We start from the raw sequence: 24709 nt of genomic DNA, 5'->3' as shown, positions 1-24709 counted from the left end.
TGCTCACAGGTGGGGCAGGTGCTCAGCGCCGAGAGCTGGCATGTTTGTGGGGAGGGAGATGTGAGCTCGGGGAGAGGCTGGCTGCACGGACAGCTGGCAGCTTGGCTGAGAGCACTGGGCACTGTGGGACTAGCACGCACAGGGCTGTGGGGGCGGGCACCCTGGGGCTGGAGATCACCCTTAGGAGACACGTAGGGATGGGGCGGAGGGGCACCCGGGGCTGGAGGTCACCCTCAGGAGACGCAGGGATGGGGCAGGGGGGCGAGTGTGTGGTCTGCCCAGGACACTGAGGACATGGGAAGACAGGAATGCTACCCGGGATGACAGGGCGAGGGTGGGGCTGGAAGGAGAGCTGCCACCCTGGCCGTGACTTCGGAGCTGACCTGACCCTGCAGGGCACCGCCCAGCAGAGCCCTGGGGTCTAAGGCAGACAGCCTCGTGGGCACAGGCAGCAGCTGGGGGCTGTGTTCCGAGACCTCGCACAGAGGGCACGGCATCGAGACCCCCTCCTGGCTGTGCTCCAGACGTCTGGAAGGACGGGCGGTGGTCTCCCTCCACCGGCCCAGCCACTCTTCCCCTCCTGGTCACCCCGCCGTCCCACCCATCCTGCCGCATCGGGAGCAGCCGCGCCCCCAGAGACTCAGGACACATCCCAGGGAGACAGCGGAGATAGGCTTTTATACTTTTTATTGTTTGTATGGTACAGTCTTTGTGGTAGCAGGAATGTATGCACAAAAAAACAATTCAAATAAGAGTTCAGAGTAAAAAACAAAAGGATTTATCCCAAAGGACATTTAATATACATGGACTTCACAGCTATACTCTATCCACACCCCCAGACTCCACGCACGGGCTGAGGTCTCCCACTGGGATGGCCGCGCGATGACCACACGAGTGGGCAGCGGGCGTGGGCACGCTGAGGCCCCAGCACCAGGGGCGGCAGGAGGCTTCTGAGGGCACGGGGCAGGACCAGGCCTGGGAGCGGGGAACCGGCCCTGCCGGAGCAGCCCCAACTCCAGGCTGAGCAGGGGGGCAGGAGCGGGGGCAGAGAGCAGGTGGGGGGGCAGGTGTGTCCAAGTGGCCCTCGGTGGCCATGGCCTGCTGCCTGCCCCGAAGCCAGGGTTAATAAAGCACTTTGTTAGAGGGCACGGGGCGGGGCACATCCCGTTGGCGTGAGATTCACCGGCGGAGGGAAGTTCGGATGACAGGAAGCAGGTAGCTGTGTTCCTCCCGGGCCCCGCGCCGTCGGGGGCGGTCAAGCCAAGGAGCATGGTCACAGTGTCACCGCCCCCTCGGGAGCGGGCAGCGTCTGCACGCCTGTCACAGAGCCCGCTCAGCGCTGTCTGCCAGCGTGGCCGTTCACATCACGTAAAGATCAACATTCACCACAAAAGGCACCTGGAGTGACGCTGCGGGCGCCACGTCCGACTGCGACAGAAACGTCTTCTCTAGATGAGAGGGTCTGAGATACTGCAATATTGCACTAGTGTACTATGATTCTGCTTCCCAATCTCAGGTCAGTCCTAGTGAGGTCGTAAACGAGATAAGAAATAAATGTTACTCAATTTTAATACAGTCTTTCGTATCATACACGTCTGTGTTGGGCGGCGAGACGTCTGAGCCTTCCGGCCGTGGGTACAGTAGTCGGAGCACAGAGGGGACGTGGACTCGGCCGCCCCCACGCCATCCAGGGATGCAGGCAGGAAGGCCGCACATGGTCACACCCCGAGCTTCCTCTTCTGGTCGAAGTAGGCATCAAACCTGGCTTGGGCGTACTCCTAGGAGACACAAGCAAGAGCGGCCTCACCAAGGGTCCCGCCTGCCCCGGGCACAGAGCGGAGCCGCTCCGTCCAGCGCTGCCCCTGGGCCGTCCTCCCCGCTGGCAGCCCTGCTGCCCGGCCCTGCCGACCCGGACAGGATGCGGGACGTCCGTCTATGGACCGGGCGCTGCCATGGTGCACCGACTCATTCACCTCGAATGCTACAGACAGGCTGACAGCCGCAACAGGCTCCTCTTTCCAAGCCCAAGGCCCTTGGGCGTCAGCAAGTGTGGCACCAAGGTGGAAGATGGGTGTGTGTGTGTGTGTGTGCGCGCCAGCTGTGTGCTGGGGTCACTGCTGCACACTTAGTAAAAGGACACCGGGAGGGAGTGAGCACGCCTGGCCAGCCCCCTGCCCCGGGTCTGCGCCCCCGTCCATCCATCAGTGTGGGCAGTTTCTGAAGGACCACTCCAAATTGAGAAGTCTGCCGTGCCAGCCGCCAAGACTATAGCGTCACCTTAAGAAAACCGAACACTGAGGGAGAATTTACAAACCAACACAAACTAACTCATCTGAAATGTGCAGTGTTGGCTGAAGCACGCAGTCTGCCTACCACCAGCACCGCCGTCACCCTCCGAGCTCTCCGGGGCCTCCGAGGTCAAGCCCTCCAGACCGCGACAGAACGCTTCCCCGTGAACAGAATCATCGGATCGGGCCCCTCTGGGGTCAGGGACACTTGTGCGCGGCCAGGGAGGGCGGTGTTCGTCCGTTTGGTGTGGAGTAGTTCTCTGTGACACGGCCCCAGTGCAGTGTGGTCACACTCGTCTGATGTTGGGCACGTGGGATGCTTCCAGTCTGGGGCTATCGGAGCATGAGAGTTCAGGTCTTGGTGTGGAAACAGGCTTTCATTTCTCTTGGATCAACACCAAAGAGAGGGACTGCTGGGCTGTATGGTTAAGTGTGTATGTTACTTTATATGAGAGGCAACTGTTTTCTATGCTGGTCACCCCCTCTTGCAGTACCCCCTGCAGTGCATGTGACATCACCTTCTCGCCAACATTCAACATTGTTGGTTTAAGTTCTACCCACTGACATGGGTGTGCAGGGCATCTCTCTGGGCTTTAACTGGCATTTCTTTCATGACTACATCGGCAGATGAACAGATGCTTACTGGTCATTTATCTTCTGCATTGTGTTCAAATCTATCCTTTCATAAAGTAAGTTGTTTGGTTTCTTGCTGAGTTATGAGTTCTTTAGACATTCTAAACACAAGTCTTTGTCAGATGTAAATTTGCAGTATTTTCTCCCAGTCTGCGGCTTGGCTTTTCATTTTAATGGTGTCTTTCAAAAAACAAAAAGTTGTATATTTTTATTCAGTCCAATCTGTTGTTATCTTTTTTCTTTGATGGTGAGTGCTGTATGTAACCTCAGAAAATCTTTGCCACAGTCATGAAGCTTTTCTCCCATTTCAGCTTTTCCATTTAGGTTTATTATCTGTTTCAAGTCAATTTTTGTGTATGGTACAAGTTTGAAGTTCATTATCTTTTTTCCGTATGGCTTATTCAGTTGTTGCCATGTCATATTTGGAAAATCTAACCCTTCCTGCAATGACCTATCATGGCCTTTCTGGGGAATACCCGTTGCCTATATGTGTAGGAGTCCATTTCTGGGAACTCGATTCTGTTCCATCTGATTTATGAATGTCTTTACACCAACTGGGCTTCCCTGGTGGCTCAGGGGTTAAAGCATCTGCCTCCAATGCGGGAGACCCGGGTTTGATCCTGGGTCGGGAAGATCCCCTGGAGAAGGAAATGGTAGCCCACTCCAGTATTCTCGCCTAGAGAATCCCATGGACGGAGAAGCCTGGTAGGCTACAGTCCATGGGGTCGCAAAGAGTCGGACAGAGTCAGTTGCAAAGACTGAGCGACCTCACTTCACCTATGCCAACACCACATGGTCTTAATTACTGCGCTTGGTAAACTCTGAAATCAGGTAGCATGTCTTCCAACTCTGTTCTATAATTTTGGTGTTTTAGTTATTCCAGGGCCTTTGCACTTTCAAGTAAGTTTTAGAATCAGCTTGTCAATGTCTATGAAAAGCCTGTGGGGTTTCGATGGTGTCATGGAGACATAGATTGGTTTGGAGAGAATGAACATTTTAAGTCTTCTAAATCCATACCTGTGGTATCTCTCTATAATTGTCAGTGTACAGATCATGCATGTTATTTTAAGTATTTCACATTTTTTACGCCAAACTATTAAATTTTTTTACAAACTGTTTCCAGCACATCAGAATGCAGTTGGCTTTTGTATATTGACCTTGTGTCCTATGACCTTGATAAACTCAGTAAACAGTTTTTCTCTTGACTCTTCTATTTTTCCATGTACACAATCATGTCACCTATAAAATAAAGGCAGTTTTCTTTTTTCACCTTCCTGTACTGGCGAGAACTCAGCACACACACCCTGGCTGTGTTTTCCACTTGGGGCACGTGTGGGAGGAATGCCTGGTCCTTTACCGTCGATTATCACGGCCCCCTGTGGGCTCCCATAAAGCCCTTTACCTGGCTGAGGAAGTTCTCCGTTACTAGTTTGCTGAGACTTTCTGTTGTGAACAGGTGTTCCAAATGATTGAATTCTGTCAAACACTTTTCCCGCATTCACTGAGATGACTGCATGGTTTTTCTCCTTTATTCTGTTAATATGGTGAATTACACTAATGGGTTTTTCAAATGTCGATGTTAGTCTTGCATTTCAGGGATAAATGCCACTTGGTCATAAAATAATTATCCTTTTATATGTATTGCATTTACTTTTGCCAGTACTTTGGAAACGGCTTTTGTGTGATGTCCATGAAGGGCACTGACGTGCAGTCTTCTTGAAATGTCTAGTTTTGGTGTCAGGATCACGCCAGCCTCGTCAAATGAGCTGAGAAATGATCCCTCCCCCTTGATTTTCTAAACGTTTCTGTGAGACTGTTATTTCTTCCTTAAATGTTTGATAATATTCCCCAGGACCTGAAGTTTAGTCTACAGGTTTTGACCATCAGTTTGATGTCAGTTTGGGCCATGTGCATCTTCCGAGAAACTGGCATGTTCAAGCGAGTTGTCGGACCCGGAGAGTCGCTTCTCGCTCTCCCACTTTAACACCCACCGACTTTGTGACGGTGGCCTCTCTCTGTACTCGGTTTTGGTAACGTCTGCCTTATCTTTCTTGCTCAGTATAGCCAGATATTCATAAGTACTTTTGTGGTATCATTGATTTTTTCCCTATTTTTAGTATTTTACATTTCAATGATTTCTGCTCTTACCTTTACTCTACTTCTATTTACTCTGGGTTTACTTGGTTTTTCACTTTCTAGCTTCTCAAGGTAGAAGCTTATGTTACTAGTTTGAGAACTTTCTTCTTACCCAGTACAAATGTTTAGGCTACAAAACCAAAAGATTCCAAACATTGTTTTAGCTGCATCCCACAAATTCTAGGATGTTGTGTTTCCACTCTTGTTCAGTTGCTAAGCCATGTCCTCTGCAACTCCATGGACTGCAGCACTGCCAGGCTTCCCTGTCCTTCGCTACCTCCCAGAGTTTGCTCAGATTCATGTCCATTGAGTTGGTGATGCCATCCAACCATCTCATCCTCTGCTGCCTAATGGCGTTTCCATTATAACTCAAAATGTTTTCTAATTGTCCTTTTAATTTCTCCTTTGACCCAGGGTTTATTTAGAAGTATACAGTTAATTTCCAAATTGAGAATTTTCCAGATATTTTTGTGGTGGTTGGTGATTTCCAATTAAATTGCACTGTGTTCAGAGAACTTACTCTGCAGCAAATCTGAGGGCTGTCTCACAGCCCAGCCCCTGGCCTATCCTGATGAAGGCTCCCTACTCTCTGAAAAGGATGTACATCCCGCAGCTGCTGGGGCCCCGCACACGTTCGTCAGGTCGAGCTGGCAGGGTGACGTTCAGGTGACAGACTCCCCTGCGGCAGGGCTTCCTGGCTCCACCTGCTACTGCCGGGTGTGCAGTCTACCAGGCTACCAGGTGAAGGCGCCCCTCTCTCAGCTTTGTCAGTTTCTGCTCTATGTCTTTCGTTTTGGCCATGCTGTGAGGCACTGAGATCCTAGTTCCCTGACCAGGGACCGAACCCACGCCCCCTGTGGTGGAAGCGTGGAGTCCTAACCACTGCACCGGCAGGAAAGCCCCTGCCCTGTGTCTCTTGAAGAATACAGGGGCACACACACTCAGGACCTCTGTGTCCCGTGGGTGATCTGATGCCTGTTCTAGGATGTGACCCCTTTCTCTGTCTTCGGTAGTCCTGATCTAAAGTCCACTCGGTCTTACAGTAACATCTGGTCATGATTCCAAATCCACTTTAAAAAACCTGAATGTTCTCTTGTCTACGAGTGTCTGTGCTTTACCAAAGCTTCTGCCCAGCAGCAGAAACCATCCTCACGGTGGACTAAGGACAAAGGGACCCAGCTGTTTCCCACCACAAGTCCCAAAGCCAGGTGCTCGCTGCACTTGGGAGCACCTGTGCCCAGGACGCCCCCCACCACGCACTATGGAGCGGAGTTAACGCAGAGTCTGTGCCAAGGACAGTTCTCAGGTTAGAATAAAAAGACAGCCTAGTATGGTACAAACTTGCTGCAAAAAGGGGTCTCATTCGTTCAGCACCAGCTTCCAGCTCTTAGGCTGGGCCCTGCAGGCTGGAGGATGGGGTGGGGACAGACGAATAAACTACGGCGTGGGGGGTGCAGGCCCCTCCCCGATGGCTTAGTGTCCTGTGTGTCAGGGGGACTGAGATCGGGGATGGGTCTTAAGGGTCCGGATTTCTACATGTGATGTCAGTCACAGGGCCACACGGCACTCCCCTGAAGCGGGCAGGGGGCAGCTCCCAGTGGCAGACTCAGCACCCACGACAGTGACTTCCACTGTGCGGCGGGGGGAGCCCACCGTCCCGGTGCTGGTCACCTGGCGCAGGAACGCGGAGGGGGACAGTGACCCTCTGGAAGGAAGAGCCATTTACTGCCAGGCGCTCGGGTTCAAGGAGGCGTTTCCCCTGGGAGTAGAAGAGAAAACCCGCCGCAGCACATACCATGTACCCAAATTCAATGGAGGAAATCTTGGCCTGAACGATTGACCAGAGTCCCCAGAAGAAATGGGACGCGAGGGCAAACCTGTAAAGACAGCAGCAGGATGCGCAGTGAGACGGCGCCCAGGACGGGATGCCACTCGCTGCCCAGCGGCTCTCTGACTCGCCGGTGCAGGGGACAACGTGCCCCAGAGACGGCGGCCCCGCCCCCAGCCGGCGGCCCCGCCCCCAGCCGGCGGGCCCCGCGGGGGTGAAGACCCGACAGCCTATCCCGGGTACACAAGCTGACACTCACGGGACTCAAGCAGCGGCCCTGGCAGCCGTGCTGGTGAAACAGGGGTCACATGGGGAATGAAACCTCTGCACATGGGAAGCGGACTGGGGGGAGGTGCGGCCAAGTCCCACCTCTAGGCTGTGCCCTGCCTCCCGCCACTGCAAACCCATACTCTCCTCCAACAATGAAAACGAGCTCTCACTGGGGAACGAGGACTTCGGGGCTTCTGCTGCTCTTCGCCCCTGACCCGCTAGATCCCCTGGCACCACCATTCTGTCTGGGCCTCTCCTCCATGCCCCTTTCCTATTTCCATCCGTTCAGGAACCAGAGAGGGAAGCTCTCTGCCGCTGGAGGAGCTGAGGGGCCGCCAGCGTGGCCGCAGCTCAGAGAGAGGAGTGTGGACACTTCTGAGGCCCGCGAGGACGGGGCTCTGTGCCGAGGGAGGGGGGTCACAGGGACTCCAGACGTCCCTGGTACCCCGGAATCTCACTAGAGAGCCCAGAGGCGAGGGGTAACTCGGGCCTCTCCACTAAAGAGATGAGAGAGGGTGAACACACTGTACTCTACACCTCTGTGGAATCTGGGGGTTTCTCAGCCTTGCTTCGAGAGCTGCCGGGGACACAGACATTCAGGTATTTCCTCGTATTACCTGATGGAATCCCCACTCCAGGAGCACGAGTGACAGGAGGGCATGGGCCCCGGTGGCAGGGGCTGGGCAGCGGAGTCTGCGGCGGGGATGACGGTCGGAAACGCCACCTCCATGTGCTGACCCTGTGCACAGACCCCTCTCCTAACTTGCTGTGTGCTGAGAGCTGAAGGATCCTAACACACTCAGCCATGATGGCCATAACCAAATGTTCTCGTTTCTTTTCTTTTGCAAACTACAAGACCCAGAGATGTAGGGTTATGAGGAAGCTCCTGAAATACTCTTATTTGCAAGGAAGCATCCCAAGTGCACACCTTGAAGAAGGAAGCTATCATAACAGATCAACAAAGGAAAAGTTACCTATTGACTTCAAGCAGCATTTCTTCTTCTATAACAGACTTTTCTTCGTTACTGAGGTTTTCAAATTCATTTTGGAATGCAGCCAAGTAATTGGAAATAAAATGGAGCTTTAAAAAAAGTAATTAGGTTAGGATCAATGATTGTTAAAAATAGATGATATCAAAGTTGTCACTAAGCGCACACCTCACGTGACTCTTCCAGATGTCAGAGAAGCCCACACACTCCTCTGCTCAGGGGCAGGGATCTGGGGAGTTTGCCCACCCTGCCAGGGTGCCAGGGCGACAGAGAACGAAAGGACTCTCCAGGCCACACTGTCACCGAGACTGCTACTACTTCTGCAGAGGGTTGTTCAGGCAGAGTCACACTTCTCCTCTCACCCACACTCCTGTCTCCCACTGTCTGCCCACAAAGCAGGGCCAGCCTTCTGGATGGCACAGCATGTGGCATGGGCTTGAGGTGCCAGGGCACCCTGACCTTCACCAGTAAATACTCCCTCAGGGCAGGAGCTGGCCCGGGCGTTGAGAAGGGGCCTTTTCCCACCTCTCAGATGCCTTGACTGTACACTCCTGTCCATGCACTAGCAGCATCTCATTCCAGTCCAGAAAAGACACGGTTTACCCTGACGTTCTGCCAGGCGCCACCATGAGTCTGCGTGTGAATTAGGATCTCTGAGAGTCCCTGTGCCTCACTATTTCATACTGTATCAAAAGGCAACAGAACATGGCCAACCACTGCATGTTTGCTTTTGTGAAGAAGGAAACAGCCATCAGTGTTTCTTCCAGGTAGGAACCCCTGCTAACTGGTTACCTGGCTGGAAGTAACCAGTACCTCTCCCTCCCCAACCTGCCCCTCTTTCATCCTGCTGCTCTGAGATTGGCTTCCCACACTCTGCCCCTCCTCTACTGGAAAGCATCCTTCACGTTCTAGCACGCTCCAGGCAGGGGGCCGTGGACTCTGCAGTAAGCTTGGTACAAGAGACACCTATTAAACTCTGTGTGGCAGGCACCAAGCTGAGCATCGTTCCTGCACAGTAACTCACTCCCATGACACAGTGATTTCCACAGATGAGGAAACTGAAGCATGGAAACAGTAGGTTACAACCAGCAGAGGCAGACCTGGGATTCAAATCCAGGCCTATTAGTTTTTAAAACCCATGCTAGAACCACCACCCTAGGTGGTTAATTTCTGGGAGACTCTAAATGCTGAAGGTAGCAAATGAAGATAGAAAATCTGAAGAGACTGAAACCCTAACAAAGTGTTAATTAGCGGCACTCCCTCCCAAAAAAGTTCTAGGCCCAGATGGTTTTACGGGCAAAGTTTGCCAAACTTTCAAACAGCACCATCTTATAAAAATTTGCTCCAGAAAATAAAAAGGGGACACTCATTTTGTAAACTAGCATAATTTTTTATTCCAAAAGCAGGTATGAATAATTTTTTAAATGAACATTAAAGTCCTGTTCCATATATGAAAAACTGCAAAAATAAACTGCCTAACTAGATCCAACCAAGCGTCACAAAATAATGTAATTCACTGAAATAATTTATTTTAGGAATTCCAGTAACGTTTAACATTTTAAAACACCTCAATGCATTAAAGAGAGAAAAGCATGAGATGACCTCAGGAGATGGCGACAGGGTAGGTGATCAAGACAGACACTGTATGGGATTGTTAAAACCTCTCAAAAAACAGAAATGGCACTTCCTTATATTTCCACTGCTGTGCAGTGAGGGTAGTCACACAGCTCTGCCTCCACTAGAATGAAATCCTTCTTACTGAAAATCTCCCCTTACTGGTTGGAGAGCCCCCTCTCTGGAGATGCCTGCCCAGTGTCGCAGCAGCAACCTGAAGCCTGCTGTGTGCTCTCCTCCCCGGGCTCACCAGCCTTCCTGCCCACATAGCATGACCCTGAGGTTCCAAACCATCCCAGTCACTTTGGACATATGCAAGGTCATGAGGTCGGCCTGAAATGTGGCCAGAGCGGAGCAGGCAGCTCTGGCTGCACAGCAGGTCTGCGTTTCAACGGCTGCCCCGAGCATGGGCACCTGCTGGATACACTGCCTGTGCCCAGCTCAGGCGGGCACTCAAGAGACCTCTCCTGAGTGAGCTACCACAGCGACTGACCAGCTGTGTCTTCACCCCCAGCCCCTGGGCAATGCTCTGATCAGGCAGAGCTCCTGGGAGAAGGCTGACCTAAAGCAGGGCTGCCCAGCACAGACACAGCTAAGGCCCTGCAAGGCTGGGAGAGTCGGGGGTGGTGTCCCTTCTGCCCAGCCTGCTTGCTTCCACATTGCAACCTACTCATCCTCAACCCAAGGCTTGGGCCATGGCTGACAAATGGAACAGAGAGCCTCCCCGGAGGAGTCCCACAGGACTGACTCTAGTCAGTGGACTCCTCTCCTCCAGGACAGGAAAGGGGGCTGTGGGTGCTGCAACAGCTGCTGAGCCAGTGCCCCCAAGACCACCACTGTCTGCACAAAGTGAAACACAGAGGAAAGTCAGTGACCCAAAAGGCCAGAGGGCAGGGCAGGAAAACTGGAAGGAGTTACCAAGGAGGCTGTGATCGTCTCTGACTAGCTACAGGCCACCTTTGGCAAAGGACTTTAAAGGCTGGATTCCAATACTGTCTGTATCTTGACACAACATTTTAAAGCAAAAGAACCTGCTTAACCAAAACAAGCATCTTTAGAAGTGGAGCTGTAGTCAACTCTAACTGGGCAAACCAATGTATGTAGGAGTCACTCACTTCTCAGCAAGTGTGCACGCATGAGGCTCCTACCTGTTGTTTCCTGGTGGGGTACTTCAGGATGTTTGCTCTGAAAAAAGGGTACTTTTCATAATTATAATCATACATCCATTCACAGAAATGATTCCCAATGTCGAATCCCCTGAAAAAGAGAGAGAGGCAGACAGTGAGGCAGCAGGCCTGCCACGAGCGCTCCCCAGACCCGGGGGTCCCAAGAACACGACTGTGTCAGTGATAGGACCGCCAACTGGGCAGCACCAGCGACCACGGCGCCCGGGCTCACCATCCGGAGCGACTGCTCGGAGCCCTCCTGCAGTCAGCGCTCTGAGGAGCCCATGTCAGGCCAAGCTCTGGACTCTGAGGAGCCCGGGGCTGCTCCTCACTAGCTCGACTGAGAACAGGGTAGGTGCCCATCTCACCCGCTGGGACAGAAAGCGCCAGCCCCCACCGAGGAAACTTGCAGCTCAGGGTGGTACCGTGACCCAAGGTCTCCTTCAACTGTTTCATACACGTATTAAAATGCTCACAGAAATAAAAACATTTGACATTACCTATAGTTGTAACTGCTGTATTCAAAGTCGATGAGCATGAGTTTCTGTTTTTCCGAATTCTCCCTGCCATCCAGCAGTAAGATGTTACCTGCAAAAGGGTTTGGATGACATGACCTTTACTCTGGGCATGTTCCGTCACTGAAGACACAGGTCCTCCAAGAGCTGGGCCAAGAGTGGTTCTGATTCGCTCAAGGCATCCTACACGTGAGGCTGCCTTGCCCACACCCTACTTGATCTGACTTGTCCAGCAATCATCAGCTAATTAGTAAAAGGTATTCTGGCTCAAATTGACATCTTATTGATTACAAGTCTTCACCAGGGGCTGTTCTCAAAATTAAAAACAACTTGAAGAGCCTGGAAAGGGCCCAAGAGTGGACCTCAGCCAGCTGTCCTGCGAGGATCAGGATGAGGACAGCATGGCAAAGCCAGGTGCCACGGCAGTGTTGGGGAGGGAAGCCCACCAGATGGGGCCTCAGAGGAAACTGTCTCAGTTTGAAATGACATTGAGTGAAGTTTGGTTACAGTCAGCTGTACCTGGCATTGCAATTTTTAAAAAAATGTAATATTTTTTAAAAATAAATTTATTTCTTTGACTATATTGTGTCTCAGTTGCAGCACCTGGATCTGGCTCTCTGACCAGGGACCGAACCTGGGCCCCCTGCATCGGGGGTGTGGAGCCTTAGCCACTGGACCACCAGATAAGTCCCTGCAGTTTTTTAAAGCGGAGAAACCCAAGGTCATTAGAAGCACCTGAACCGGCGCTGAGAGAGCAGGGGCTCTGGCCAGCGCAGTGCACGCAAGGTGCAGAGGCCAGGGCCCCCGGGCTGGTTGAGGAGGCCACCTTGCTCTTTAACGCTTCTTCAGATCAACAAGGTCACACGTTGACCAAAAGGAGTTAAACACTGCACAAATATGTAGCTTTGTCGATCCCAGATCTCGGTTTAGTGGATCTTCTCAGAATTTTTTCCTTACGGAAATAGGATCATCTTACACATCTTTCTAAAACTTGCTCTTCCTGCTAAATGTATCCCAGAGATTTCTCTGTTGGTCTGTATAGAACTCAACCTCATTATTTTAATGGTCGCACAACACACGTGCACGGCTGGGCCATACATCCATGTATCTCACCCCCACCTCAGGGGCCCCTGGTGGTTACCACACACACACTGGAGGGACCCTTCTAAGCAGACACACAGGGCCCAGGTTCTGCATCACGGGCAGCGTTCCTTACCTTCCTGACAGTCATTGTGACAGAACACGACGGGAGATGGAGTGGATTCAAGCAATGACCTGAGAGAGGAAGGTTCTGCGGTTACTTCTCAGACCTGCAGCTCCCTCCCCTGGCAGGGTCTCTGAGCACACATCCCCAGCCTGGGGTGGGGTGGGGTGGGGGCCTCCCCCTTGGAGCTCTCTGACCACGGAGCCCGAGCAGAGCCCTGTGTTGGGTCTGTTTGGACCTCTGGTTTCCTTCAAGCTCTCATCACATCCTGACATTATTTTATTTACTTGTCTCCTCTCTCTCCTAACAAAAGAGAAGCTCCCTGCAGGATGTCTTGGTCATAATAGCTCAGAGCCATTCCTGATGTTGGTACAGCAGATGCTCAAACTCGTGAGAAATGAGAGGTGGCAATGCCGATACTCGGCTATGGGTGAGAGCCTAGAACCCTGCACGCCCAGCAGCCTAGGGATACCCCTGTAGTCTCTACTCAGAAACCTGGTTAAGCTTCCTGTTCCGTGCCCTCCTGCCCGCCCAAGCTTGGGCTCAACTGTATCCCTCATCTGCTGACACTCTCCCGCCTGTCCCAAGGGTCCCTGCTTTTTGTTTTTGTTTCAGGAAAAACCTACTGCCATAGTCAGTGACCAGGCCTGGAATTCTGGCGTTTTACTTCCTCCGTGAAGCCTTCATGGATCATCAGGGGAAGGTGACGCCGCTCGTGTAAAACTGAGACGGCAGAATTAACCTGTTTAAACTCATCCCACCAACCCAACGTAAGACACCAGGCCTGAGACGATGCTTGCAATGTTCACTGGCAGCAGACGCAGTGACTCGGAGCGCTGACGTGTCTGGGCAGATGCACTCGCCAGGGCAGGATACAGAGGCACTCACTCACCTCAGGTTTTCTAGCTCCAAAGGCAGGTTGTAACTGAGGAACCTGTGCAGCTGCTTCACTTTGGACTCCCCGGTAAACCTAATTCTCAGCACTTGATTCAGGTATCTTGGAAGAGAGGGGAGCAAAAGATCAGGGCTCAGTTCACCATGGCCTTAGCTTGGGGCTCCCACTAAAGGGACCATGCAGAATCCTCAGGGCCCCCGACCCCAGAGTCTAGGAAGTTGATTTTCTGCCCGCCCAGCCTGTTCAGGAGCATTTCTGCAAACACTCTTCTTTCTTGGTTCAGGAATTGATTTTTACATGCTAGAATGATTTATTCATGAGACAATAAGTACCAGCAGACAGTGTGTGCGCCAGTGGACTGAGAAAGGCCTCTGACCCTCAGGGCCTTTCTGAGAACCGCTCCGGAGACTCTAGGAGTCCCGGGGAGAGCCACGCGAGAGCCAAGCAGCTGAGCACTTACTTTTCCATTGTTCCAAAGAGCCATTTTGGTTCCTTATTGAATGGCATTTTCATACCATGAAATCTGGCCATTTTCTCAGCTATTTCTGCAGAAATATCTGGCAAACTTAATTCTTCAGTGTCTAATCGCCGGCTCTGAGATAAAAGAGGAGTGAAAAGATGGCATTTATCCAGGTAAACTTGACATGTGAGGTCACATGACCCTAGATCTAGAGTGTCTTTGGGGGCATCACAGTCTTGTCCAGAGAACAATTCCTCCTGAAAGGGCACTGTGCCCACAGACAGCACTGCTCAGGGAGGGGCAGCCACCTGCAAAGGTCCACTTTCTGGAGACAAAGTCCTTCCCGCGTACAATCGTAGCACCCCTGGGCTTGCCTTCCGGTCACCCCACCCCATGCTGAAGGGGGCCTCTTCCCCGGGCTCAACACGCCGGGTCTCCAGCAGTTTACGATGGGACCGTATCCAGCTCCACCACCAGCTCGGCCCTTCTGCCTGCGCAGCTGGCCCCGTGAGGTGCGGCGCTCAAGGCAGCTGCTCACCAGAAGTGTTTCCCACTCCTGCCCTCGGGCAGCCTGGCACCCAGCCGATGCGGGTGGGGACTATGCACACATGACTCTAAGTGAGGCACACTGGCAGATGTTAAGGCAACACTAACAACGGGCCAGCACAGGGAGAACGGGAGCACAGCCCTGACTCTCGGAAACAGGATCTGAGCCAGGCCTGGCAACGTGAAGGAATCTGACGGGCACACGGGGGCAGGGGAGGCTCTACAGTGAAGCAGGCAGCGGGAGACAACGAGGACAACGGTAGTGGCCCCGCCCCTGCAGGGCAAAGACACGTGGCGGTGTGGTCAGGACCGCTTCCTGCAGTGGTTCTATGACCAGGGCCAGGGAGATGAGACCAGGGTGGCCGGGCTTGGCTCCAAGGCAAGCAGCTTCAGAGGGTGATGCAGTGCCAGGTTCCACAAACAGCTGTACCTGGAGAAACTGGGGTCGGTCCCAGACCACCGCGGCCATACTGATGCCACAGCAAAGCGAGTCCTGTGGACGTTTTCGCCTCCCAGCACACACAAAAGCTACGCTCACGCTACACTACAGCGCATAGGTGGCAATGACATTATGTCGAAGAGCCCCACAGTGACTTAATTAAAAAATACTTTATTGCTCAAAAATGCTAACCATTGTCTGACAGTGCACAGCCACCCCAAACCTTCAATTCGTAAAATACGCAGTATCTGTGGAGCTCAGTTAAACAAGGTCTGCCTGTGTGTTTTGATCTGGATGAATGTACCTTTGCAGGAAAGACGGAGGTTTTGATGCAAATTCAATACAAAGTCTGTTTTTGTTTCCTTCTGTGGTAAGGCCACTCTTACTATTTCAGATCACGGTGCCCGGGCTGTGATGACATAGCCCGCTTCCTCTGTGGGCCTGCCCCCAGCCCCGACCAGTGCCCCCACACTCCTTACCGGGATGAACTGCTCCAGGCGGCCTTGGGGGAAGATGCCAAAGAGCTTCGGCCCCAGCGACCTCTCGGCGAGAATGGCAAACATGACGCTCTCCAGGACCATGGCCTCGGCGCCCTGAAACACATGGTGGCACGCCAGCCGGTCACCAGGCCAGCCACGTGTACCATTCGCCCACTCCCACAGCGACTCTATGATTGGGCGCTGCGGCTACTACTGTTGGTATGGTTATTAATACTGTACTTGTTATGATCCTCATTGCCCCCACTTTAAACATGAAGAAACAGATTGGTAAACCGCAGGATCCGTGCTGGCAAGGGCTTCCCAGGTGGCTCAGTGATAAAGAACCCCCCTTGCCAGTGTAGGACACACAAGAGACGCAGGTTCAATGCCTGGGTTGGGAAGATCCTCTGGAGTAAGAACTGGTAACCCACTCCAGCATTCTTGCCTGGAGAATTCCATGGACTAAGTAGCCTGGCGGGCTCTAGCCCATGGGGTCATAAAGAGCCGGACACGTGTGAACGAATAACACAAGGACACTGGTGAGGATCATGCTCTATTGATGAGAGTCGAAATTCCAGTTGAATTTAGGTCACTGGTCCCAAAAACAGAACAGTATCAATAGTTTACCACTTCAGTTTAGTCTCACCCTTGACATCTCATCAAAGGCCACACAGTTCCACCCGTCCTGGCGAAGGTTGATTTGCTTTTCGGTTGAGAGCACCCAGTGAGAGTCAATGGGCAAAGGGCCCTCTGCCCAGGAAGCCCTGTCTGGGGTTACACCAAGCATAAAGCAATCAAGCTTTCTGGTTTCTGCTTTTACCCCCAATCCTGTCATTTAACGTTTGTCTGAAAATGAAAGAACACACCAAGTCACAGATGCTGCTACATTCTGCCATTAGTCCTAATAACTAAGTGGGATCTAGAGTCATTCTGCCTTCAAAATCCATCTTTTGTTCTCAATTCAAATCCATTCCTTAGTCCTCTTCCCTTCAGCAGCAAACCATAGCTAAAGCATGTCCATCTGTGGGGGTGGACGGGTGGGAAGGAGCCCTACAACGGGTTCTCCAAAGGTGCTTCTGCAGGTGGAGCTTCCAGGTCGATGTGTCAGGAGGGGCGGCAGGTGTGGTCTGGAAACACTCTCTGGTGACACCAGGTCATCCCTTGTTCAGAAAAGGGCTGTGGGGACAGGATCTCAGAGAAACACTGTTCACATAAAACACAGTTCTTTAAAATATACTCATTTAAATAAAGTATACACAGGACAAACTCACCAGGCAGGGACATGATTCTGAAGCTGGCGAGAAGAAAATAAAAAGGAAAAACTGCCTTCAAAGGATATGGGACACGTTAAGGTAAAAGGTAACTCGGTCACTTTTCATCTGGGGGACTGGGTAATCCATCCACCACCTCGTGTAATCCCCACGACTACGGTCTGACCATCATCACCTTGAGAGGCCCCATCTCACTAACTCGAGCTCTGACTGCAACGAACCAAACTGTGTCCTCCCCTAACTCCTAGGTTCAGGCCTTCACCCCTAGTGAGACGCTATTTGGAGATGCCTTTGGGAGGTGCTGAGTTTAGATGAGGCCATGAGGGTGGAGCCCTAATGGGTCAACATCCTTGTTAAGAGGGGGCTCCAGAGAGCTTGCAGCCTTTCCCTGCCCTGTGAGGACACAGGCAGAAGATGGCATCTGCAAGCCAGGAAAGGACCGTCACCAGAGCCCAGCTGTGTGTTGGCGCCCTGACCCTGGCCCGCCAACCTCCGGAACCATGAACAATAACCCTGGGTAGTTTTCCCTGGCAGTCCAAGCAAATGAAGACATCACCATCCAGACACAGCATCCATCTGTCGGGTTCACGGATGTGGGCAGGATCTCTACCAGGCGGGACCCCGCGGGGCATCCCCCCAGCAGGCAGAATCTGCGGGGCGTCCCCCGGAAGGCGGACTCTGCGGGGCGTCCCCCAGCAGGTGGGATTCTCTACGGGACATCCCCTGGCAGGCAGGACCCCGAGGGGTGTCCACCGGCAGGCGGGACCCTACGGGACGTCCACTGGTAGGCGGGATTCTATGGGACGTCTACTGGTAGACAGGATTTCTACCAGTTCTACTCCTTAAACCCTTAGAGAATGACAACAAATCCCTAATAGCTCTACTGAACTGGCAGAATGTTTTCTTTCTCTCATCTGACCTCACAGCAAACATCGGCAGGAGGTACAGTCAGCGTGGGCCTGTTTACCTCAAGTCCAGCCTCAGAGACACCCTGCAAGCGAATGGAGGCTCGCATCATGGAAAGGGGGTGCTGGGCTCAGGCCCGGAGCGGGCCGTCCACAGGCAGTGGCTCCTGGCAGCCCCCTGCCCTCTGTACAACCTCCCGCCTCAAAGATCCAACCCACTCCCAACTGTTTCCAAGAGCAGGATCAAGGAGGGTATCCTCTGTCCTAGGTAGCCAGAATTCTGTCAGATTTAAAGTTTGGTTTTTCAACTTTTTGTGTGTAGAGTGACTAAGCTGGAGGGTACTGGGGACACGTGCATGCAATCGGAAGTGGCCCTTTTTGTCTGAAAGTTCTGGACACGAATTTAACCCACGCCATGACTTTAGGAAGTTCGGCGCTTTGCTCGTGGCACGCAGGCAGTGCAGAGAGCGGGAGCTGCCTTCACCCTTGTCGCCGGTGCCCCTGCCCCGGGCTGAGCCCACACCATCAGGACCCTCCTGAGCAGAGTCAACCAGAGCCAGGACGGCAGAGAGAAGAGCGAAGAGACTTTGGAGTGTCTCAGCTCTCCTTGACATTGCTCTGCACACTGTGAATAAGAAATACCTCTGTTTTTCTGTTATGTCATAGGTCAATATTTATTCACAGCATGGAGAAGCGGAGGGAAGAATTTGGAGAGGGAGTAAATGAAAGAACACCCCAAGCCCCGGAACGAAAAGTGGGTAGGTCACGAAGGACAGTGGTAACCTCAGGTCTCCAAACCTTCAAGGAAAGCACGCCCGGTGAAACACGGGTGCGGGCCCGTGAGCCGGCCTGCTGCCCGTCACCTGGGCGGGACTCTGAGTGTCCACCCACAGCCAGTCCTGCTTTCTCAGCAGAGAAGGCAATACCTCCACTGGAAACGATTCAAGCTGGCTTCAGAAATATACATTTATATACTCCACCCCCAGGGAAACAAGAACTAGACACACGTGGCCACTGCCTGGACGGCGCCTGCCTTCCAGGGACAGAAGCCGCCACAACTGAGCAGGGCCGTCGGCAGACTGGGGCACACGCAGGGAAGGAGCAGAGGGCATCCTGACGGGGTGTGAGGGCGGCGGCCACCCCCACGTAGAGACACGGACCCTGGGAGGGGCCGTCGCGGAGCAGAGGAACCGAGGAGGAGGAGGATGGAACCAGCCCGGAGGGGCCCCCAGGGCTGCCCAGGGGTCTGGGCCAGATAGCCCTCAGCATCCGGACAGCGTTAAATGAACTGGCCCAAGAGGAGGAGGCAGCGCGGAGCCTGAGGACGCCCCATGCTCAGAGCGACGCTTTCACACTGTACACGGCAACCCAGCGCTCGCGCACACACGTACACACATTCGAGACAAACCATACACGCTCACAGCTGTGCAATGCTTTCTAATATTTTCTACTCTGGTTCACTTAAGGAAGCAACAGAAGGCTGACATCTGACGCCCCAGCGGAGGTTTACAGCCCACCCCGGAACAGCTGATGGAGACGGGGCGGTGGGGGGAGGGGAGATGCCTGCTGTCAGGACGGGGCAGAGTGTTTGACGGTGAACAGAGGGCAGAGGAAAGTGGGCACTGGATCTGGCCACACGAGTTGCTGGTAACAAAACCAAGAGTGGTTCAGAAAGCCACGGGGACAGGGCTCAGAATGCAGCTGGGGCAGAGCGAGCAGAAGAGGCCGCAGGGGCCCCAGGGGGTGGGAGGAAGTGTGAGACTGCCTTTCCACTTTATCCGTATGGCTTTATCTCTGAAAAAAATTAAATCCAGCAATAATACCCAGATTGTAACAACAATATGACCCTCCTGAGAAGATATAATAGTACTTCCCGGGTGGGGAGGGGGAGTCTGAAGAGGAAAGAAGGTGGGACACACCGCCACTGCAGGCCAGGGAGGTGAGCCCACCCGAGACTCGCAGGCCCCTAAGCAGGAATGGAGTCAGGCCTCCTGCTAGTTTGGTGGAGAGGAGACGAAGATCAGCCATTCAAAGAGGCTCAAAGACCAACCACCTCCCTGTTCTAACCACCGGCTGCCTACCTTCTGACCCAAGGGGATCGTAAACAAACAGCACGGACTGGCCCCGAGTAGAAATATGGCCAGGGAGCTCCATGGGGTCAGGCCGCTGGGACCTGGTAGGATAAAGCTCACCTAACTTGGATCAGGGGAGAAAGCAATCACCAAAGGACTGTCATCGAGAGGCTGACACGATCAGATGAGCAGTTCAAAAAGATGGCTCTGGTGATGACGAAGGGAATGGTCTGTGGGCAGCAAGAATCGCAGTGGGAGCCCCGAGGGGAGCTGGGGCAGCTTGGACTAGCCAGGTTCACAGGCCGGGTAGAGAGACACTCACAGATCCAAGGTCTGGTCCAAAGGAAAACCACCAACGGACTTGAGGGTGGGACACAGGGTTGGGGAGGAGTAGCGGAGGTGGCTCCCTGCTTCCGGCCTGGCCAGGAAGGACGGACTGAAGGAGAATGTGGGCTCAGTCTTGGACCCGGTGAGACACCCCGGGAGACAGGGAGCAGCTGGGGTTGGTTCCATGGGCTGGAGGAGCCGCAGATCCCTGGCCTCCAGGAGAAACAAAGGACCAGGTTTGGATCAGGTGGGCTGGGAAGAGTGGGGAGGGACAGGGCATCAGGCCTAGTACTTAAGACAAGAAGAGAGGGACTTCCCTGGTGGTCCAGTGGCTAAGACCCTACATTCTCCATGCAGAGGGCCCAGGTTTAATCCCTGGTCAGGGAACTAGATCCCATGTCTCACAACTAAAGATCCTGTGCGCCCCAAGTAAGACCCGGTGCAGCCAAAGAAATAAATATTAGGGAAAGATAAAAAGACAATAGGAGAACGAGCCCAGAAGGAAAACAAGGAAGGGATGAAGTAAGGAAGGTCCTTTGCTTGGTGCCCGAGTCCTGGCCCCTTGGCTGCTAAGAAATCAAGGGGAAACAAGAACTGAAAATACAACTTAGGTTCAGCGTCATGGAGGTCCTAGAAACCCAACAGTTTCAATCCCAGTATAGACAGAAGTCTGTACACAAAGGCCCAGGAGACTGAAGACAGAACATCAGCTACCTCCCCCTGACAGCGGCTCACTCAGGGTCTCCCCTGAGAGCACACAGTCCAGACCCTCCAGACCACAGTCTTTGGAGCTCGGCCCCGGTGGAAGATCCATGGAAACTCGAGAAAGAACATCAGTACTTTTATTCCATTATAATCTCAGCTCTCTTAAATTCCTGTTTCTTGGTAATTTTAGTAATTCGTATTGCTGCTGCTGTTCAGTCGCTAAGCTGTGTCCGACTCTTTGCGACCCCATGGACTGCAGCATGACAGGCTTCCCTGTCCTTCGCTATCTCCCGGGGTTTGCTCAAACTCGTGTCCATTGAGTCAGTGATGCCATCCAACCATCTCATCCTCTGTCTTCCCCTTCTCTCCTGTCATCAATCTTTCCCAGCATCAGGGTCTTTTTCCAGTGAGTTGGCCCCTCACATCAGGTGGCCAAAGGATTGGAGCTTCAGCATCAGTCCTTCCAATGACTATTCAGGACTGACTTCCTTTAGGACTGACTGGTTTGATCTCCTTACTGTCCAACGGACTCTCAAGAGTCTTCTCCAACACCACAGGTCAAGAGCATCAATTCTTTGGTGCTCAGTCTTCTTCATGGTCCAACTCTCACATTCATATACAACTACTGGAAAAACCATAGCTTGACTAGACGGACCTTTGTTGGCAAAGTGATGTCTCTGCTTTTTAATACACTGTCTAGGTTGGTCATAGCTTTTCTTCCAAAGAACAAGCGTCTTTTAATTTCATGGCTGCAGTCACCATCGATAGTGATTTTGGAGCCCAAGAAAATGAAATCTGATACCTGCTACTTTCCCCCCAACTATTTGCCATAAAGTAATGGGATTGGATGCCATGATCTTTGTTTTTTGAATACTGAGTTTTAAGTCACTTTTTTTTTACAATAAGAGACAATAAGAGAGGGATTTCCCTGGTGGTCCAGTGGCTAAGACTACACTCCCAATGCAGAGGTCCCAGGTTTGATCTCTGGTCAGGGAACTAGATTCCACATGCCATAACGAAAGATCCTGCATGCCACAAGTAAGTGTACAATGAACAAAACTAGTTTATTCACTGCGTGCAGGTATTTCTTTCATCTGCAGCGTGTGTACACACTGCACACACACCTCCGCACACTGGGAGAGTGGACTCCACAGCAGTCGCTCCCTGCGGTGTGGAGGTCACGACACCGGACGCCCCGCTTCTGTCTAGGGCCAGGTGCTCTTGACCTGAAGCTCCTCTGAGCATATGCACTGCTGAGAGTGAGACCTCGCGGTTCAGGAGCACCCTCTGGACCTGGGCACCACACCGAGAGGGCTTCCCTGGTGGCTCAGACAGTAAAGGGCCCACCTGCGGTGCAGAGGGAAAAACACTCCTGCCTGCCCGGGAACGGGTGGCCCTTGAGATCCCTGGGCAACGGCAGAGTCAGGGCAGCGCGGACGCCAGGCTGCCTCCATGTTAGGACATCACACACGCCGGCCACCCAAGCTGCCATCTCCTCGCAGCCCAAGTGCTGTTCAGCTCCCTACAGCCCTCCCTACACCCTCGGCAGGAGCCGGGAACATGAGCTGTTCACCGCCTCTTCCGGAGGTGGCTCCCAGTACCTGGAGCCCTTCCTTTGGGACACAACCAGGACTCAGGGACAGGAAGGGGCACAGCCGGAGCGGGGGGCGAGGCCCGGAGACCCTGTGCCCACTTCCTGACAGCACAGGGACCCTGTCCACCCAGCACTGCCCTGCCCACCACCAGCTCACACCTCACACCGGATGCAGGGCGGGCTGAATTACTTACTTGAAATTCACTGTCTTTCTGAGCTTGTTCGGATCCCTCCTTATTACAGGACCGCTACGAACGAGAAAAAGCAAACACTTCCGGTGAAATGGGGAACGCTGAGCAGGCACTCACTCAGCAACCATCAGAACAGTCAGGGTGTACAAGACATCACAGATCTTTAAACGAGGGTTTCTCGCACAGTCTAAATGCACCACCAGAGTCCCACACTCGGACCAACACCTGAGGAAGCACCTCGCTGCTTTACGAGAAAAGGGAGGTGCTGTGGGTGCACACAGCCGTCACCTCACCACCACCCTGGTACCTTTTTACAATTTCATCATTGGAGGAAAGTCAGCGGAGAGAGCTTTCCTGTGGGCGCTGGGCCGGCTCACCAGTTTAGCCAGGTGGGTCTTTCGAGGCAGTGCCAGCCCAGGAAGACACTTTCCCACAAGGCCAGGGGCACAAGGCCCGTGGCCGCCGAGGTCAGCACTGGGTGGACGAGGGTGCCCTGTGCAGGCAGGAGGCCTGTTGGTCGGGCAGCCACTAGCTCAGCGTGGAGTCCCTCCACCCAAGAGAGGCCCGAGCCAATTTAATACAGGCCCTAAACTTACTTCATCTGTTAACGTATTGAGAGAGGCTTCTACACCCCTTTCCTCAATGAAATTGCAAGTTAGCGGTAACCAGGAGTTTATCAGCGACACACTCGGACTGTGACCTTCCACAAGCCACTGTCTGCCCACATCGTCCACTCACGGCAGATCTGAGCTCTTAAAAGCAACCCCCACCCCAAGTGCTTTACAAACCTTCACACGGTGTTTAATAGGGAGACAGGGGAAAGCAAGTGAGAAACTTACGCGTCCTGTCAAATTTTATACTCAAATATTGCCCCTAGAAAAACGTTATTTGTTTAATTTACTAAACTAAGTCTGCTTAAGTCAGACACGGAGGCCCATAAAGGAAGCTCTTACAGAAATTTAAGGTAAAAGATTGTTGAACAATCCCGTGAAAAACATACCTTTCCATTCCACAGCTTTATCAAAAATACCTGTACCAAGGGTAGAAAGTGTGGACAGGGAAAAAAAAATGCCACGTTAAGCACCACCAGCTACTCTAGCACCATTCAAAACACCTAGCCATACAGAGCAACCACTCCCATCATCAACACGGAAATAATAACCCACACACATTTTAATGTATGTTCTGTATAAATAGTACATGTTCCAGTTTACTCAATATAAAAAGTAAACAAAATGTTCATATGAAGGTATCTGCAAAAGACTTGCACTTATACATACTTGGTAATGTCTTTAGCACACAGTGAAGTACATTTTGTATAAAGTACAGAAACTACAAATGGGGGATATATGCTATTTTCTTTTGTGTAATCTGCATTTCTCTGATGGGAAGATGTTACAGGTTAAATCCCGTTACAATGAAAACCACAAAATGAAAATACTGCAGAGACAGTTTTTGACTCTTGCTGATGGCTTGACACGGGGTGGGACAAACCCTAGGGAGGAGTATTAGGTACGTTCACTCCTTCTCTAACTGCAAAACGCCCTCCTGACCGCCCCATGGCCTTAGCCCTACACTCCAGCTGTCCCCTCTCCCCAGTGGCCCACAAATTCCTAATGAACAGGGACTCCACCTTTTCTTTATTGTTGGTCTTTCCCAACAAATCCTGGTGCTCACGATACTTTGTGGATGGCAGGACTAAATAAGCACTCCTGCACCATGAAGCTCAAGGAGGGAACCAGGGTGAAGGAGCCTGCTGAGTCCAGACCCAGGTCTGTGACTCCAGAAGTGGGGGGCGGGCTATGTCCTTAGGCAGGGTGCCCGGTGGGCCACAGTGCCCCCCAAAAGTTAAATTCTTGTGCTTTTTCCCCCAAAGGACACTAAGAACAGAACAAGTTCTATGATCTGATATTCTGCATATTGATACTTCATAGGAAGAGACAAATAAGGAATCTGGAGACCCCACTGAAGTCTGCAGTAACGGGATTTGACCTGTACACACTTCTAGACAACTGTGGTTATTTCTATGCTGTTATTACTTGAACTGTATCTTCTTAGGGAGATACAGTTAAGGGGTTATTGAGCCAACACAAGTCCCCCTCCCTTGCCTAACGGTGCTCTCATAACAGCAAGTCACCTCGCCTGACTCACCAATTGCCTTAGTTCCCAGGGCCATTTCTTT

General features: G+C 52.5%; 1 protein-coding gene across 6 annotated transcripts in view; it reads right to left on the bottom strand.

The window, feature by feature from the left end:
- Positions 1–676: 676 nt before the first annotated feature.
- Positions 677–24709, bottom strand: part of CHKA (choline kinase alpha) — a 59882-nt gene continuing 35849 nt past the window's right edge. For 2 of the 6 annotated variants that reach the window (XM_070360431.1, XM_070360434.1), the window contains exons 3-13: positions 23528–23557; positions 22531–22584; positions 15463–15576; positions 13999–14132; positions 13536–13640; positions 12656–12714; positions 11425–11512; positions 10907–11015; positions 8130–8236; positions 6853–6934; positions 677–1778 (exon numbers count right to left, since the gene is read on the bottom strand). In XM_070360431.1, coding sequence (XP_070216532.1) covers positions 1719–1778; positions 6853–6934; positions 8130–8236; positions 10907–11015; positions 11425–11512; positions 12656–12714; positions 13536–13640; positions 13999–14132; positions 15463–15576; positions 22531–22584; positions 23528–23557 — 942 coding nt within the window. In that variant the 3' untranslated portion in view covers positions 677–1718. The remainder of the gene's footprint in view (positions 1779–6852; positions 6935–8129; positions 8237–10906; positions 11016–11424; positions 11513–12655; positions 12715–13535; positions 13641–13998; positions 14133–15462; positions 15577–22530; positions 22585–23527; positions 23558–24709) is intronic. The other 4 variants (XM_070360432.1, XM_070360435.1, XM_070360433.1 and 1 more) reach the window with 2 other exon arrangements.

The sequence above is a fragment of the Bos mutus genome, chromosome 22, assembly GCF_027580195.1.
Source record: "Bos mutus isolate GX-2022 chromosome 22, NWIPB_WYAK_1.1, whole genome shotgun sequence".
Classification (NCBI taxonomy): Eukaryota; Metazoa; Chordata; class Mammalia; order Artiodactyla; family Bovidae; genus Bos; species Bos mutus.
The sequence above is the reverse complement of the archived record's forward strand: the minus strand, read 5'-3'. Positions and strand labels throughout refer to the sequence as shown.